We start from the raw sequence: 19,182 nt of genomic DNA, 5'->3' as shown, positions 1-19,182 counted from the left end.
TTTTAAAGCTAAAGTGAAGATACTGGTATCATATGAAACTAGAAAAACCAAATGAATCTATTGGTACCAACCATGTCATACATTTTGGCGAGCAAGAAATGGCATGGCCATTTTCAAAGGGGTCCCTTGACCTCTGACCTCAAGATATGTGAATGAAAATGGGTTCTATGGGTACCCACGAGTCTCCCCTTTACAGACATGCCCACTTTATGATAATCACATGCAGTTTGGGGCAAGTCAACACACTGACACACTGACAGCTGTTGTTGCCTGTTGGGCTGCAGTTTGCCATGTTATGATTTAAGCATATTTTCTATGCTAAATGCAGTACCTGTGAGGGTTTCTGGACAATATTTGTCATTGTTTTGTGTTATTAATTGATTTCCAATAATAAATATATACATACATTTTCATAAAGCAAGCATATTTGCTCACTCTCATGTTGGTTAGAGTATTAAATACTTGAAAAATCTCCCTTTAAGGTACATTTTGAACAGATAAAAAATGTGTGATTCATTTGTGATTAAATATTGGCAGCTCCAATTATTTTATCCAACCAACCATGACTCTCAGAACTACATGCCTAACCTAAACCTCTGCTCTAACCTTAGTGCTACAAATTGTCTCTTGATATCTTTAAAACAATCCTCACAAGTGAAAATGTTATGTTTTTAGAAATCTTCTCGGGCTTAAATGTCCCTAAAACAGAAAACACAAGTCCTACTTTTCTACACTTATGCACACAGCCTTTTTATGTGTGGATCCCCCTCAAATAAATCTGTGTTTCTGTATGTGTGTGTGTGTTTGTGGTGTAGGATGGACCAAGAGTTTTACCGCAGACACAGCGTGACCGAAATGAAGGAAGACTCCAGTAAGACTCTCTCCGCAGCCGCCCGCAGATCCTTCTTCAGGAGGAAACAGAAACACAAACGCAGCAGCTCCAAAGATAGCAAAGAGATGGTGGCTCTGGACGCCATCAGCACCGACTCCATCCCCTTCCTCGACGGTGAGAAGAAACTTTTAGATGTTTTTGAATAAAAATAGCAGGAAGCATCAAAATGGCATCGTGTAAATCCTTGCCGAAAAAGGATATTTTAATGATCTGCGCGTTCCTTGTGTCAGACTGTGTGAGCCTGGCATACCAGCGGGTCCAGAAGGTGGAGTGCTCCTCTCCCCGACCGGTACTCATCCTTGGGCCGCTCACCGACGCCGTCAAGGAGATGCTGGTCAAAGAGTCTCCCGGGAAGTTCTGCAGATGTGTACTGGGTGAGTTCACCTGATCCAGATGTTTGTTAGGAATAAATAGTGCATCTACATTCTTAATATCTGTTGGATATTTCTGCATTTTAAAGGGATATTTTGAAGTGGGGTTGTATGAGGTACTTATACATAGTCATTGTATTACCTACAGTAGATGACGGTCGGCACGCCTCCAGCATGGAGAAGCAGACAGGTGGTACCGCAGAGGAGCAAAGCAATGTAATGATTCCGTGCGGTAACTCCTGTCTGCTTCTCCAAGCGTGCCGACCGTCATCTACTGTAGGTAATACAATGACTAGGGATAAGTACCTCATACAACCCCACTCCAAAACACCTAAAACTATCCCCTTAAGTCAGACTTTCGGGTTGAAGAAAAATGGGAGGGTTGGTTTGTACAGTAGTTAGGAGAAATGTAATTTGCATCATATGATTTGTTTAAACCAAAGCTTTGAGGAATATCCTTGCTTTGACATACCGGCAGTTTTCTTTACTCTTTCACTCTCTTTCTGTCACGTCTGCAGAGGTGATGAAGGCATCCCAGCAAGCCATTGAGCGGGGCGTCAAAGACTGCCTCTTCATCGACTACAAGCGCAGGAGTGGCCATTTTGACGTGACCACTGTTGCTTCTATAAAGGAAATAACAGATAAGGTATTTTAGCCAGCGCTTTTCTTTTCTCATCAGATTTTATCAGGAAAGATAAAGTGGCTTCAATTTGTCTTTTTAATCTCCGCTCAAGATCAGCTATCACTATCGCAGCGCTTTATTCTCAGATGGCGACGAACGAAAAGCAAGATTCCTGCTATAAATAGAACGTGTCAGTTGTTGTCAAGCCTTTTGAAACAGTGTGTTGAATTAGTTTTTTCTTTTCTTTTTTTTGGAAACAGGGCTGTCACTGTTTGCTCGACATTGCCCCGCACGCCATCGAAAGGCTCCACAGCGTTCACATTTATCCAATTGTCGTCTTCGTCCGCTACAAAAACGCAAAGCAGATCAAGTAAGTAGCATTTCTTTGAACCACATACGCTGTCCTGGTACGGTGGCATCCCCGCCCTGTATGTAAGTGTGTGTGTGCGGATGATGGACGGATGGATGGAGCAGGATAAGTCTTCACACGCTCCATCCCACCATGGAGCGCTTTGGCGCATCTGTCAAAGCGCTCCATCCCAATCACAAACTCTTGCCTAATCCCGAACAGCTGTTCTTTCTTTTCAAAATCAAGTCTCTCAGTGCAAGTGCTCTCTCCCTTCTTCACTTCGTATTTGTTAATTGTTATAAAATGTTTTGCCAGGATTCATCAGACATTGTTGTCACATATTTAAAATAAGTACTTCAACACCTGATAAATAAATAGACATAGTTTGCCTAATTTGTGACTGATTTTCAGAAAAGATTTCTCTCCCAAGACCCTCACTGCCGAAATAAGTAACAGGTGAATTCTAAATTGAGCATGTACTTTTATAGTTGAGTATCTGATTGATTATAAGCTTAATTAGACACAATCAAAATATTGGAGTGGGGTCTGTCTGCGGACTGCAAGAGAGGAGCATAATAACGTGAAGGGGCGTAACTTGAAGTTGCAGATGCAGCTAACTTATTCCACCATGCTTTCATGCTGCACTGGTTCCAGAAAATGAGCCGGACAAAGTTGTCACTCATCTGGCGAAATGTGCTTTCCTATGCTGTAATAAGAGTGTGAGGATGAAGCATTAAGTTGTTATATTTCTACTCATTTAGCGGCTGGCTAGTTAGTTAGCAAGCACTCTAATTCCACCATGCCTCTCCTTCTGAGCTTTAATGGCGGTTGGCAAATCATCTTATGGTCTTACCGCCACCTACTGCACTGGAATGTGGAGCAGTAGATTGGCGGGAAAAAAACCCCAAACTAAATTCTCTATATTATTCCTGTTACTCTCAAGTAATTAATTAGAAGATTGCATGCTTTCCATGATTCCCCAATGTAATATTGTGTTTTCCATTAATTAGTCCTGATATTAATTCATCATCATACCTTGAATTTTCATTCATCATCATACCTGTTGCAATCTTTCAGTACATGTTTGACAGATTACAGTTCACTACAGTGTGTGCATAGTCCAGTAGGGTGCTTGCCTATTGCACATAAATAGAGTAAAATATTATTATAATAATAATGATTTGATGAGCAATTAGCACCACTGCACATAAAGTAAATTTGTTTTTATAAAAAAATATTGATCTGAATAATAATTATAACCACTGCACATAGAGTAAAGAAATATTATAAAATGTATAAAGTAAAATATTTTGATGAAAGCCAGAATGCCCTCAGATGGCTTAAAGAAAGAACGGGGCGTAACTTGTAACAGGGGGTGTAACTTGAAGTGGGTCTTGCAGGCCGCAGATTGATAATATTGGAATATAAGGAAGATGAGTGTTCCCTGGTGTTGGATTCATACCTCAAATGCTCTGATCTGAATGACTATTCTCTTTCTTTTTTTCTTTTTTTTTCACAGGGAGCAGAAAGATCCGGTTTATCTGCGGGACAAAGTATCTCAAAAACATTCCAAGGAGCAATTTGAAAGTGCGCAGAAGATAGAGCAAGAGTACAGCAAGTTCTTCACAGGTTTGTATGCCATCGAAACAGCATGGACCACAGGCAATATGCCCATTATGTGTCAGTCAGTACTTTTCTTTACACTGTGATAAACATTCCCCTCTGTGTTTTCAGGTATCGTCCAAGGCGGCGCCCTCCCCTACATTTGCACTCAGATCATGACTATAGTTGATCAAGAACAAAGTAAAGTCCTGTGGACTCCCCTCGGCTGCCCCTAGAGGAGACCGGCTGCCACTACAGCGAGCTGCGGCTCTCATCTCCATTCCCCAGACACTAATTAACCCCTTCACACTACACCAATAGGTACACTACAGTGAGCTAGCTTTGTAAATTATTGATATTTTTTAATTTTGTCTTTTGTCTTGATTTTATAATCAGAGCCTCCATTATGTCTGATGTGCTCCGGAGCAGGTTAGTAGCACTGGATCTCCACGTTAAAAGTTCAGTCTCTAAGGGTTTCTGGTGGTGTATTTGTAATGCTGCATTATAAGCGTCCGTTTACAGTCAAAAAGACGAGTCTGACTATTGGTGTTCGATATTTGCTTGAATGCGTGTCTCCCCCCCACCGCCCCCCCATGTGTACACAAACCTCAACACTAATGAAGTTCAGCCACCCCCTCACCCTCCCGTGTACCAAACAACATTTGTGGTTTCCCCTACAATTATGCACCCGTTTGACGACGACGACTGACAACTAATTGAGTGTTTGTGTGCGAGTGTGCAAGAGAGAGAGAGAAAATTAGAATTTCGCTCACAATTGTAACGACAGTTTCAGCTGAATTGTGGCTGTTTGTTAGCATGAATACGACGCTATAGAAATGGAATGCCAGGATTGGAAATCACATTCCTCGTGGTGTTTCATCACAAATGTGCAAAAGCATCAAAACCTCTTGAAGTATGTAGCTTACTGAACCCTGACTGCCAGCAGTGACGGCCATGAAAACTCAAAAACACATCAATGTTCGCTCTATGCATTGTGTTTCTATAGTAGCTGGGTGTGTGGACAGTTTATGGGCCTTTCGGAAGTGCCTTCGGAGAAGAACCCTGATCTGAAACCAGCCCCTGGTCACGTAGCCAGGACGTTTTAAAGGTACTATTGATAACATCGATATATATATATATATATATATACTTTTATATATATATATATATATAAGTATATTAAGTAGGCATTATCAGTCACTATAAGCATGTAAATGTGGGTCATTTGGGGCCTACTACGACTACTATGTTATAAAAGTGAAAGTGAAACTTAAAAGTAGCACGTTCTAACACACTGAATGAAATGTTACCTTTTGAACACAAACAAAAAGGCTTCTTTGGGTTTAGGCAACAAAACTACAACGTCTTTAGGTTTAGGCAAAAAAATTACAACGTCTTTAGGTTTAGGCAATAAAACTACAATTTCTTAGGTTTAGGCAACAAAACGACAACGTCTTTAGGTTTAGGCAATAAAACTACAACTTCTTTAGGTTTAGGCAACAAAACGACAACGTCTTTAGGTTTAGGCAAAAAAAAAAAAAGTCACATTTAGGGAAAAACACGCTGTTGTGTTCTTTTATACCGCCTTTCGGCGATCTACCATGTGAATAGATGATAAAACCTACTAGTAGGCGTAGTAGGCCCGTATTGACCCACATCTATGGGGCTTATAGCAACTGATAACACATATTTAATAGCCTGACAACCAAACTTCAGATATTTTCCACAGAGATAAACAAAACATTTTGGACCCGCCAACATTTTTTAAATGATTAATTCACAATCATAATAATTTTTATTTGGCACCTTTCTAAAAGTTCTGTGGATGTGTTATTATTATTATTTTTTAAATATTCCTTGACATAAAAATGTTATCAATAAGACCTTTAAAGAGGATTTCTCTCCAAGATCCAAAGCATCGTCTTGCCCATCATCATGGACTAGATGATTTTGGGGCTGATTTGAGACCAGTACAGTGTAGAGCGCATGACAATGGTGAGGTTTTGAGGGTAGGCCGAAGCGGCGGCCAACGGGTTAACTCCTCAGAATGCACTCCAGGGCTAGACAGACCACTGTGTAACTATCATTCTATCTCCTTAACATATATTTAACAACAATATAGAGTATAACATATACAATATGCAGATACATCTGAAAACAGAAAAGAAACACATATATATAAATATATATTACATGTATTTTTACTAGGTCATACGCCTAGGAACGTCTGGCGGTCAAGTCATGTCTTAGCAGGTATTAGCATGTTTTTTTTTAAAGAATTTATTTTTTTGTGGTTGGTTGTCAGTCACTTATCGATGTACTCATTAAAAGAGACACTATGAAGCAAAATTTGCAGGGTATTATCTTAAAGGATTTTTCTCTGATCTGTTTAAATGTTAGTGACTTTTCATTGTTATTTAATTGTATTTTTTATTCCGGAGGCAAAAAATATTGAAAAAAAAAAATATTCTGCCCTTCCTCGAAACCACATCCTGTATCTTATTGTGCCAAAATCCACTAAGGCAACTTTATCCTTTTTACTTCTGTTTTGCACTTGTTTACCTGTTAACCTTAAACATGTAACTGTTCCTAGGTTTCCAGTAGACTACGACTAGGTACTATAATTTCTACTGTAACTAATTCACCTTTTTATCTCTCGCATCAGTTCCTTACATTTCATTGATGGCCTTTTTTATTCTTAATTAGAACAAAAAGGATCACCTCTTATTTGAATTATTAAAAAGGGATCTATTCTTGCACAGTTTTTCAAAGGAAAATTGGTCCACGAGTTTGACTATTGGGCTAAAAGAGTAAGCAGAAGCAAACTGTAATGTTACTATTTTTCTGAGTAGATAGCAAATGTTAAAGAGAGAGAGAGAGCGAGAGCGGGATACAGCGTGAAATGGTTGTATCTTTAGAAAAGAGTGTAGATGCCAGGTACTGATTGAACTTTTCTTTTATTAAAAAGAATGTGATTTGTATGTTGAGACATTAACATGAGAATAAAACTCATTTTCTGTATCACAATATGGACTCAGGCTGAGTTTTTTTTAGTCTGACACTGAAAAAGTGTAATGATTGCATTTTAGGGCTGTCAAAGTTAAAGCGTTAACGTCACTAATTTCTTTAACGCAAGTTGCGATTTTTAGGTTGTGGCAGGCTCCGTTTTAAAGCTAGCTAAATATAGCTCCAAACTTAATGTGAAATTTTGGTGAGGAACACACTGACAGCTGTTGTTGCCTGTAAGGCTTGAGTTTGACATGTTATGATTTGAGCATATTTTTTATGCTAAATGCAGTACCTATGAGGGTATATGGATAATATTTGTCATTGTACAGTGTTGTTAATTGATTTCCAATAATAAAACTATACAAACATTTGTATAAAGCAGCATATTTTCCCACTCCCATGTTGATAAGAGTATTAAATACTCCCTTTAAGGTACATTTTGAGCAGATACATCTGCGATAAACTATGGACAATCATGCGGTTAATCCTGATTAAATATTTAGATCGATTGACCCTATTGAATTCATATTTTTCTCCTCCCACACCCTGTTTGGTAACACTTTATAATACAGCCCGCGATGGTGTATTTTTCCAACGTCTACCAAATATTTTCTGTAAATGTCTCGCTGAAATGTGACAGTGTCCTTCAGAGATGGAACTTATGAGGATGAAAGTGAATCCATTTCGCTGAAAGCAGCAACAAATGAAATATGTGGCAGATGGAATAGCTGTCAATTTCTGAGTCGAGATAAAGTAGTGGGACAATATCTGCCAGGATCTCAGAGAGCGAGAGCGAGAGCGATAAAGATGTGGCCTTGCCTCAGCATTAAAGAAGCGGCTGCACTCTTGGGGTTTATATACACTTTTAAAAGACACTGAGGCTTTATTTGTTCTTCAGCAGCACTATGATCATACATCATGTTTTGCTGTTTGATGGTGACAAGTCAATGTGGGCTGTCTTCACACTAGAACATTGAGTCCAACATGCCCAAAAAGGATTTTGGTAATTATTTTGAAAATATAATGCAGGCATACTGTGTGGTACTTAAGTGACTTAATTTAATCAGGTAGTCATATTTAAATCAAAAGGGGACATATTAAAAACTCAGTATTTCAGTTATTTTGCACACACATTTGGGTATCTGGAGTGTCTACCAACCCACAAACTATGAAATAAAACAACCCAGTCAGTTTTTTGTGGGCTGTGTAGATCAGAAAACAATGTGATCCAACGAGCCTTTCAGATTTGGTTCCCCTTCCTATGTCACAGGCATGCTCAATAGAATATATCACCCACAGCTTGAGAACTACCGTTGCAAAGGTGCACCATATTTTTCTTGCAAGCCAATCAGAGCAGACTGGGCTTTTTCAGGAGTGGGGCTTAAAGAGACAGGTTTTTTTCACCTTTTATTAGGGGTACAAACTACACCAATAAAACTTGCAATTACTGTCCATGCATTCTTCATTGTCTGCACTTGTCAATGTGGTTCTTAATTCAAATTATCATATGATCTTCTGATGTACGTCATCCACCAGCAGAAGAATTTCTTCACTGCTCCAGTTTAATTTTCTTTTGTTTCAATTTCAGCCAATTTCCTATTACTTAATAACTATTTATGCATTGATATGCAATATTAGATTGCTGCTAATTTCACATGTTTGTTCCTACTGGAAATATCAAAGAGTTCACACTAATGCAAAGTACTTTTTCCAAAATCAAAATCATACATTTTTGCAAAAAAACACTATCATATATAAGGATTTTCCTAAAATAATGAACAATATGGCAGCTTTAGGGTGAATCATTGTCTCTGATTGGCTATTCCTGCTCAGAATATGCATGTAATTAGTCATATGATCACTTGAGCGTTATACTAAGCTGTAAGAAGGAGAACGTGTCGTAATAAATGTTTGAGTTTTAATTTTTTACACTCAGCGAAGAACTTTTTTTTACTGGCACTCTTACGTGTAATTCTTAGAAGTCTGATGAATAAGTGCCCAGGCTCAGGAACATGTATTCAGTCTACACTCCAAGAAAAACTGATATTTCTGCAGCATTCTGTGAGAGTTGTTTTCCATGCAGTTGGACAGCCTGTAGCTATCTTGCTGGTTGATTGGATGCCTTTAGCTCGCGGTTGTTTCCTCCGAGCGCTGCGTCCGGGGTCACGTAGTCCTCTAGCCAATGATGTCACAGTGGATGACTACCCTCCAGCTGCCCTTGGGGTTTATTGGAGCAAGAGAGCGCCCAGTGTCTTCAAAACATCTCCCGATGCCTCAAACTGCCTGCAAACTCGCACCTTACAGTTGTTCATTGGTGAAAAACTCCTTACTTCACACTAACATACTGTAGGTGCAGGTTTGCTATGTCGTGTCCCAATTCTTAACGTCCTCCAAGTACCCTCTTGCCTGTTTTAGAAAGGATAGGGTCTCCAGCCCTCCTGCTGAGGTGTCTGTTTCAAGACAGCTGCTGACAGCTCAACCGAACTTGAGAAGTCTCACGTCTGACAGCGAAGGATCTTTGTGGTCCACGCTGGCGAGCCGTGGCCTTTCCCATCTGAGTGCATGATGTGATGAAATTATCTGGTTCGTCCTTCTGCTGGTTCTTCAGCACATCGACTCATCAGCATCTTCAAATGTCCTGCGGGATTACCACCTGACTGCTCTCGTGTTAATCTCCTCGTCTGTCAGCACACTGAGACCCTCCGGGTAAAGTTCTGCTGGCCCACAAGGAACCACTCGCCCAACAGCTGACCCCTCATGGCGGGGGATGATCAATCCATTCGAGTCCCTTCTTCTACGGCCGGCAATAAATGCCAGCGAGATTTATTAGGACACATGAAGTATGTAGCATGTGCTGCTGATGCTCTCACTTTCTGTGACCTCTGCGGGGGCGTATTGTTGCTTTGGAATTTGGATCTCAGTTGGCTTGTACACTGTATGGAGTAAGATTCCCTGTTTGTTATCCATTTGTCAGAGAATAATGAGTATGCAGCATACATTATATGCAGATATATTAGTAATTTATGTGTGAATCATCAACATGAACACAAAAGTTAATGCTCTCAAGAGAAGTCCTCAGTTAACCTGTGATTTACACCTCACTTGTTTCCTGAAAATGACTTGACTTATTAAATAAAGATGAGCATTAATAAAACATTCATCATCATAAAGCATTTGGAACTGTTGGCTTTAATATTTCCTGACTAGTATCACCTTGGTTCTGGCAAGAATGTTAATTTTTTATGCAGTGTTTGGAAAAAATAAAAATGGCGGCGGATCATCTCATGAGGCTGCTGTAGAGCAGCGTTGTTTGCATTTAAAGGGGAACTACGGCCATTTTCAGAATTCATACATGTTATTCCTATGATCTAAGACAGTCCAAAAAATATTGGTAAACCTGAACAACTCTCCCAAATACAAAAACCAGAGTGCTAAAACTCAAACTTGTGATGTCATTGGGTATAAAGTGAGGAACTGCTCCATAGACAATGAATGGTTAACGATGTTCTATCTAGATGACACTGAGAGCACCGAGGGGAATGATCTGAGTATATGGGAACATTTTCTGTCAACACTACAATATAATAAAGCTCAATTGGGTATGAAAAAGAAAACAAACATTGTTGTGGGTCCATAAAATCAGTCTCCCATTCATTGTCTATGGAGCAGCTCCAGACTTTAAACCCTATGACATCACAAGTTTGAGACTTACTTCTCTGGTTTCTGGCTTTGAGAGAGAGTAGCTCATGTTCACAAATATTGATTGAACTTTCCTAGGCCATGGAAATAACATATTAGAATTCTTAATTTAGGTGGTGTACCCCTTTAAAATGGTACAGTTCACCATTTTTCCAGCAGGAGGACGACTTCAGAGCTGCTCTTCGAGGCCCATCGCTTGCTGATCAGATGCTGTTCAGTGGTACCATGAGTCATAAATCAAGCTTTACAATGTATATAGAGCTGTATGTTCAAGTTGAAACCTTAGTCTGGATTTGATCTTGGTGTTTTGCTGCAGGGTCACTCTGAATCAGGAGGAAATTAGGGAACAAACATCAGTGAGCTTCAAAACATTTACAACTTGTTGCATCCAAGTTCATTCTTGTTCTGTAGCTCTGGTGGATAGCAGTGTTGACATGCGCTGCCTCTATTCTGTAAGTCAAAATACTTAGACATTCATAACTCTGAAGTGCTATAATTTACAGATTCCCTTGTCTTTAGTGTTTTACAGCTCGCCCCCCCTCCCTGGTTAAAGGATTCTGTTACAGCAGCTATTTCTGTAGAAGCACTAATATCTCCCAGACAATAAATGACTATCACAGATCATATATCTTCACCACACCATGATCTGTGCTTGAGAAGTGTCATAATTCCACACTTCATGGGACATTTGTTAGGGAACTTATAAGTATACTTGCTGATATTTGGGATAGGACTCTTGAATTACACTTTTCATTTAATGGAAGCATTCAGAAGGACTTCAGTCAGATTATTGAGGGTTTACTGTAAACCACACCCAAGAAGTCTGGAGCCTTGTGACACAGGTGGCTGTGTGCACCTGCCTGATCCGGAGCTCAGGGGTCAGTGGTTATTCAGGGCCCCGAGCCAGCTGTTTCCCCCCCATATTCTCTTTGGTCCGGCCGGCTGGCTACTTGAGGGGGCATCTGCCATAAACCACTGCTAGTCATGCCTTACCGTCATCACCAATCCACACCTGTTTTTGACCTAATATGTGAGCTGGAAGTGTGAGTGTATTACAGTAATTGAATTGGAAGGACATTCACAACACCCCCCCTCTCCCTCTCTGTGTATTACCCATGTTGTGGGGACATAAACCGGTTGACACAGTCACATTGTGGGGACTCACCTTCCAAATGGGGACAAAATGCACGTCCCTATAACTTAAATCATTATATTTTAGGGTGAGGACTTGATTTAGGGTTAGGATAAGGTTAGGTTTAGGTTAAAGTGGGGGCAGGCGGTATATTTTTGGCATCATTGGGCAAAAATTCCAAAATAACCTTTCAGCATACTGTAATTCAAGTGTTCTGAGAGAAAACTACACTTCTGCACCTCCTCATGGCTGTTTTCAGGCTTTAAAAAGCCTGTGACGGGACACTTTGGCCAATCAGAGGTAATTTCAGAGAGAGAGAGAGAGAGTTCCTATTGGCTGTGCTCTGGCTGGTGGGCGGTGCTTTGTATTTCCTCAACTGTTCTCAACATGGCTGCAGGGTCACAAACTTTCTCATTTTACAGCTAAACAGTACACTACAAGATGTTTCTGAAAATATTTGAAGTGAGAAATGGAAATTACAGTAACAGAATATTGATTCATATTTGATCAGCGCCGCCTAGTTTGACCGTTTAATTGGAGTTTGCAAGTGATTGACAGCTGCTCAGGGACCACAAGGCTCCACCTCGGCTCTGATTGGTTGTTTTCCTCCGGTCTGTGAAATCTTGCAGATGCCATTAGGAGCACCGGAGGACACAGAGGGCACATGATTTTTTTTTTCAGATTACCTGTCTCATGCACTACTGCCAGGTTTTATAAAAAATAACTTTTTTTTAATAATATTTGCTCCATTTCTACCCACTACAGCTTTAAGGTTATGGGGTAAGGGCTGGGATTAGGCGAGTAGCAGCTACAGTTAGAGTGTCCAGGAAATTAATGTAAGTCAATGTAATGTCCTCAAAAATCATGAAAACACCACCGTGTGTGTGTGTGTGTGTGTGTGTGTGTGTGTGTGTGTGTGTGTGTGTGTGTTTATCAACTGCATTTCTCAAAATGAAAACAGGTACGCCCATCACCCCATGGATGGATGGATGAGAAGCCACCGGATCAGTAATTGAAAAAGAGGGGAGCACTATCCTTAATGAAAGTCAGTATACAAAAACATCCCCACAGTGTTGCAGACAATGAGAAGTAACCTCCTTTTATTATACCCACTGCCTATAGGGACTCATCATTTCACTGGGATGTTTACATAGTCAGCTAAAATGGATCACTGATCGATCATATATATACACTGTTAAGAATTTCCCAGTAAAATAACAGTAAAGAACTGGCAGCAGGGTTGCCTTTATGTTACTGTAAAATTAACATTATTATACTGTCGCTGAAATTTACAGCTTTGTACTGTTAATGAAAAAAACAGTCTGAACTGTTTTTTTAAATTAATTTCACAGTATTTTACAGTTAATTTACTGTTTAAAGATACAATATATAGCTGTTTTTCACCTTTCTTTTACATTATCTTACTGATTTGTTTTAATGCACTATTTAGGTTGTATTTTTTACATACATTTTAATAAACATAATTTTTTTGCCTATAGATGAATAGACTTAGCAGGTTACAGACATAGGAATAGTCACACTAAATAAAATTAAAAGGCACTTGTTAGGGGAAAAGGCTATAATAGACTTGTTGACACTTTTCCCAAAATGTGTGTCTCTAGCTGCTACAAGCACAGAATGCAAACCAGAACAACATGTGAGTGAAGAACCGATTTTACAATCATGTACAATGTACAAGCCTCACATGTGCAGATCAGGTCCCAGAATTAAAAAAAAATACTGCATGAAACTGTTACTGATGATACTTTAGACAGTTTATCAGCAGTAAAGTGCTGTTTTTTAAGGATGCATTAAAAAACATTCAGTTAAAAAACAGCCTATGAGTGTAATTTAACAGGTTTTCTTTTGTATTAACAGTAAAGCACTGTTTTTAGCAATAACAGCTTAATACTGTTGAAATCCTGCTGTAAATTAACAGCAATTGTTTACAGTGATAGCTTTGCTTTTCAAAAAGCCGCCTCGTTTTCTTTTTGGCGACGTGCGTCACTCGACTGGCGCGCATCAAAAGACGCAAAGGCGCAGTCGTGTAGCCTATAAACCAGTCTTCTGCATTTGGAATAAAACGTCGCGGTCTCTGTCCATCTTTATTATTATTAGCGCTCCGCTCCGCCCTCCTACCTGTAAATCTCTCTCTCTCGCCTCTGGAGCGGATCTGACAGGCGCTCGCTCGCTCTCCCTCTCTCTCTCTCTCTCTCTCTCTCTCTCTCTCTCTCTCTCTCTCTCAGCTGGCTGCTCTGCTCTGCTCCGCGCCGTGCCGTGCCGTGCCAGGGCTGCGGGGGGATTGAAAGGAGACGGTGCCATCCACCCGAGCTCCGCTGCTTTTTACGCAGAACCGACAACTGAAGCCGCGCCGCGACATCGTGTCGTCTGGAGACAGCTGGACACTTAAATCATCTCTCTGTGCGTCTTTTCTCTCTGTGCGTCGATTGACGCGTAAAAGAAAGTGAAATCGATCGATCGACTTCTCACCCATCGACAGGATCCCTTGAATGGAAGACGGCTAGAAGAGAGAGAGAGGTCGCAGGCAAACATTTCCTCACCGTCTTTATTCCCACCACCACAACAACCACAACAACCAGACGCATCATTCACTGGCACGCCTCGACGGGCGGCACACGACGCGCCGTCTTCGCCATGGAGCCAGCAGAAACCCCCTCATCTGACTGTTGAAAAGCTTCGTTCGTCGCTATTGCGGATTTAAATGCCTCTCTCCAAGGGCCACCGACCTGCTATTTCTGTCTGGTTCGCGTGTGCGCTGTCTCACGCTGTCAAACAATTCACAGGCTGTTAAAAAAAAACCAACGCACAGAACTCAATAATCGGTGGTGGGTGAAGACACACAGCGCAAGAATTAGTATTATTTTTTTTTCCCCCCCAAGCAAATATGGCTGGTGAGTGTGGCTGTGGACGCTGGCACAGCAGGCTCTCCTCCTCCAAGGCTCCTCGATGCTAGCCGAGGCAGGTGGCACCGTCCCCCATGGAAGCGACAGCTCTATGAGGACAAGCAGCATCAATAGTCACAGTAGAAATCCGGACTCCTCGATCTTAATCTCCAAGATGGTAGACGTCGTCATCCCGTTCTCGTCCGAGGTGCCCTGCGACAACAATGGCCAGCGCATGTGGTGGGCATTCCTTGCCTCCTCCATGGTGACGTTCTTCGGGGGTCTCTTCATCATCCTGCTGTGGAGGACCCTCAAATACATGTGGACTGTCTGCTGCCACTGCAACGTTAAACACAAGGTATATATGGCTGCTAAAAATCATCTTATATTGTGTTTTTTTCCTATGTGACACTTCTTGCGTAATGGCCCTTTATTGTGTGACACTGAGTTTGATGGCTTTCCTCATCATCTGCACCAGTGAAGTGCCCAAGTGCATCCCTTTTGAATATGGTTGTTTATTATCCTGTTGGCTGTGTTTACGAGCTCCCACTCTTGAATGGATGTGGGTGGTGTTGCATGTCCCATGATGAGAGGAAAGCAGTTCCTTCATTTTTAATTTAGCCTACATCAGAGTAGCCTTGACTTCTATACATTTGGACTGTTTGCTGCCACTGCAACGTCAAACACAAGGTATTATGTGCTGTTAAAACAAATCAGTTATATACTATCACCCATATACTGTGTTTTTTCCTATGTGACACTTCTTGCGTAATGGCCTTTTACTGTGTGACACTGAGTTTGATGGCTTCCTCATCATCTGCACCAGTGAAGTGCCCAAGTGCATCCCTTTGAATATGGTTGTTTTGAGGGGGGCATCTGCCATAAACCACTGCTAGTCATGCCTCACCGTCATCACCAATCCACACCTGTTTTTGACCTTATATGTGAGCTGAAAGTGTGAGCGTATTACAGTAATTGAATTGGAAGGACATTCACAAGACTCTGTGTATTACCCATGTTGTGTGACATAAACCGGTTTACACAGTCACATTGTGGGGACTCGCCTTCTACAAATGGGGACAAAATGCACGTCCCTATAACGTAAATCATTATATTTTAGGTTGAGGACTTGGTTTAGGGTTAGGGTTAGGTTTAGGTTAAAGTGGGGATAGGCAGTATATTTTTGGCATCATTGGGCAAAAATTCCAAAATAACCTTTCAGCAAATTGTAATTCAAGTGTTCTGAGAGTGCATCCCTTTGAATACGGTTGTTTATTATCCTGTTGGCTGTGTTTACCAGCTCCCACTCTTGAATGGAGGTGGGTGGTGTTGCATGACAGATACTGTATATGGGTGGGATGAGAGGAGGAGCTGTTCCTTCATTTTTAATTTTGCCTACATCAAAGTAGCCTTGACTTCTATATATGTGGACTGTTTGCTGCCACTGCAACGTCAAACACAAGGTATTATGGCTGCTAAAAATTTATGGATGTATCATATACATAACCACTGATGCACATATATCCTCCTGAGACCCATCCCATTGACATGTGTCCTCTGTAGTGGATATTTTGTCCACATGTATATCCTCTTACTCTTTTGACTTACTCTATCAACCCCTGGTGTCTTGTAAAGAGGCCATCATGGGCTTTCCAGTGATATGGCATGTGCTTTTTTTTAATCAAGTTGAACGTATTCTTGGTTTAATATCACTCTACGGCCATAATCTGTTCATTTTTTAAAAGTCTTTTCCCACTGAAATGGTCCTCTGGTCCTATACAGTGGACATGCTGTAAAATAAAAAGTAAAGTTCAAAAAACCTAAATTGTAAGATTTTCTTTTAACCCTAAATAGGAAGGAAATCACATAAAAAAAGTAATTGGAAGACTTTTTTTTTTACTTGGTTCCCAGGAGGATATACTGTATTTTTCCTATGTGAAACTTTTTGCGTAATGGCCCTTTATTGTGTGACACTGAGTTTGATGGCTTTCCTCATCATCTGCACCAGTGAATTGCCCAAGTGCATCCCTTTTGAATATGGTTGTTTATTATCCTGTTGGCTGTGTTTACCAGCTCCCACTCTTGAATGGAGGTGGGTGGTGTTGCATGACAGATATATGGGTAGGATGAGAGGAAAGCAGTTCCTTCATTTTTAATTTTGCCTACATCAAAGTAGCCTTGACTTCTATACATGTGGACTGTTTGCTGCCAACTGCAACGTCAAACACAAGGTATTATGGCTGCTAAAAAAATCAGTTTGTGTGGATGTATCATATACATATTTCACCGTGTGTCCTTCGTTTACAAGAGATGAGACGCAACCAGATACCCACCAGCAGTCACAAGATGGATCCCTCATTATATTTGCATGGTTTACTTTCATCACTTTTCCTAGCAAGATGGTGAGAAGTACGAAGGATTGGCATATGGTTCGGTTGCCATTTCTGATACTGGGATCCGTGAGCATTTAACAAGATGACAGGAGGCAGACAGCCAAGTAATAGCCTAAATAGTACACTGGGCAGAGTTATGTCTCAGTGTAAATAAGAGATGTTTATGATGATGGTGATGGGATGATTTTTTGTCAGTAGACTTGAAAATAATCTCAATCCCAGAGGTCTGATTGTACTGGATTCATATGGGAAACATTTAACAAACACAACACTAGCACTTTTTCCTTATTTTTCAAAAATCCTGATTTTGGCTATTAAGAAAAGTGTGATTTTTCATGTGATCTAAAAATTCCAAAGTTGTACTGTTAGATACTTGCCCAACGTATGTCCGTACCAAATTTCAAGACTTTTGACCAATCACAACAGATGTTGTGGCATTTTTCCACACACATATTTACTGTGTTTTTCCTATGTGACACTTCTTGCGTAATGGCCCTTTATTGTGTGACACTGAGTTTGATGGCTTTCCTCATAATCTGCACCAGTGAAGTGCCCAAGTGCATCCCTTTGAATATGGTTGTTTATTATCCTGTTGGCTGTGTTTACCAGCTCCCACTCTTGAATGGATGTGGGTGGTGTTGTATGACAGATATATGGGTGGGATGAGAGGAGGAGCAGTTCCTTCATTTTTTAATTTTGCCTACATCAAAGTATAGCCTTGACTTCTAGCGTGAACTATATGATGCTGCACATTCCACCAGCGAGACCTAATAATGAAGCCCATTGGGACTTTCTCATGCTGACACCAACGCCATCAAGGCTGTCCCTTTTCATAGTATGCAACAACTCTGCAACATCAAGTCCCTGGAAACATCATGTCTTCTTCCCAGCTTTCTGGTTTTTTTTCTATTCTGTGGTTGCTGTAATGTGTTTTTTTTTTTTTGCTGCATGATGAATGTGTTTGTGGCACGATGAAAGTAACCTGTCTGCAGGACCGATATAGAAACAGGATGAAAAAAGAGGGTGACCTGCTTTAACGATGAATCACGGCTGATTCACATGTGTTATTAAAGCCCTGCTTCATACATGACTCACACACGCTTGTGTGTAGTGCCAGTGGTACCCTGGCTGAGCAGAGGGACACAGGAAAGAAGGTGATGTTGCTTTTAGAGTCTGCAAAATAACGGCCTGTTTTATTTCTTGCTTGGAATGAGAAAACATTTTTATATTTTAATACAGAAAAGAATCCAATAATGGCAAGTGCTTTAAGCGAAAAAGGTGTTGGAAAGAGGATGTAGTGACAGTGATGGAAGGATGGAAGGAAGGAAGGAAGGAAGAGAGAGAGAGAGAGAGAGAGAGAGAGAGAGAGAGAGAGAGAGCTTCCTCTTCCTTTGATATGTTTGGATTGTGTCCAATTCAAATGGATGAGCCATGTCCCTCCTGCTGCTCTTCTGCCATGTCCTTATGGTGGCCTTGACCCTTTTCTGCCCATTTTATTTGCTATTATGACAGGTGGGAGATGTGGGCATAGAGTCATCATCCTTAACTGGCAATAACAGCAGAAAATAGCCTTCATTGCTGTGCAATGCTGAATGCTGTAAGATGCAATTTTGGGTCATTTGGTTTGGTTTTTAGTGCATCTTTATAGATTTAACAAAATTAGTTGGTAAAGGAAGGTTTTATTTTACATTTGTGAAGACTTTTGCATAACAGTGAAACACAGTTAATGCCATTGAACATAGGTTTTGCTTACATTTATGCCACATAAATTGATATCTGAAAGATATTCTTGTAAATAGTGTTGTGATATTTGCATTTCAATATCATATCTCCCCACACTCACCGATATGCACAAAAATAAATTCACTATAGCAGATATGTTCAATTAAGCTGTGTTGGCCCTAGATATTGGATAGGACATGACATTATTTAAGGCTTTCTTCATTTTCTTTTGAATTGTCCAGCCAGGCTAATGGCTGCATATTGAAAAACACAAGTAGATATTTACATATCAGAATTTGTGCCCAAATATTATATTTAGTATAACAGTATAGTATAGTTTCAATTTATTTTAACTCCACTATTTTATGCCTTAGATTATGATATTGCTTTTACATTTACTTGTGTGATTTCCCCTTTTCTATAAACACATTTTGTGAGCATTTTTGAAGGAACCAAAGACCAAAGATTTGTATTGCCAATGACTGCAA

At 40.4% G+C, this 19,182-nt stretch overlaps 2 protein-coding genes across 28 annotated transcripts in view; both read left to right on the top strand.

The window, feature by feature from the left end:
* The window catches only part of dlg5a (discs, large homolog 5a (Drosophila)), a 56,215-nt gene extending 52,013 nt beyond the window's left edge, over positions 1–4,202 (top strand). Inside the window, 6 exon segments of the mRNA XM_037782644.1 lie at positions 816–1,006; positions 1,123–1,266; positions 1,782–1,909; positions 2,146–2,255; positions 3,754–3,863; positions 3,969–4,202. Coding sequence (XP_037638572.1) covers positions 816–1,006; positions 1,123–1,266; positions 1,782–1,909; positions 2,146–2,255; positions 3,754–3,863; positions 3,969–4,072 — 787 coding nt within the window. The 3' untranslated portion in view covers positions 4,073–4,202.
* Positions 4,203–13,741: 9,539 nt separating this feature from the next.
* kcnma1a (potassium large conductance calcium-activated channel, subfamily M, alpha member 1a) overlaps positions 13,742–19,182 on the top strand; it is a 186,242-nt gene continuing 180,801 nt past the window's right edge. For 10 of the 27 annotated variants that reach the window (XM_037783230.1, XM_037783213.1, XM_037783212.1 and 7 more), the window contains exon 1: positions 13,743–14,937. In XM_037783230.1, the coding sequence (XP_037639158.1) occupies positions 14,644–14,937 (294 nt within the window). In that variant the 5' untranslated portion in view covers positions 13,743–14,643. Of the gene's footprint in view, positions 14,938–15,988; positions 16,043–16,796; positions 16,811–19,182 lie in introns of those variants that run through there. The other 17 variants (XM_037783231.1, XM_037783207.1, XM_037783232.1 and 14 more) reach the window with 5 other exon arrangements.

Source organism: Sebastes umbrosus, chromosome 10 (genome assembly GCF_015220745.1).
Source record: "Sebastes umbrosus isolate fSebUmb1 chromosome 10, fSebUmb1.pri, whole genome shotgun sequence".
Taxonomy (NCBI): domain Eukaryota; kingdom Metazoa; phylum Chordata; class Actinopteri; order Perciformes; family Sebastidae; genus Sebastes; species Sebastes umbrosus.
Note: the sequence above shows the minus strand (reverse complement) of the source record. Positions and strands in the feature narration are given on the sequence as shown.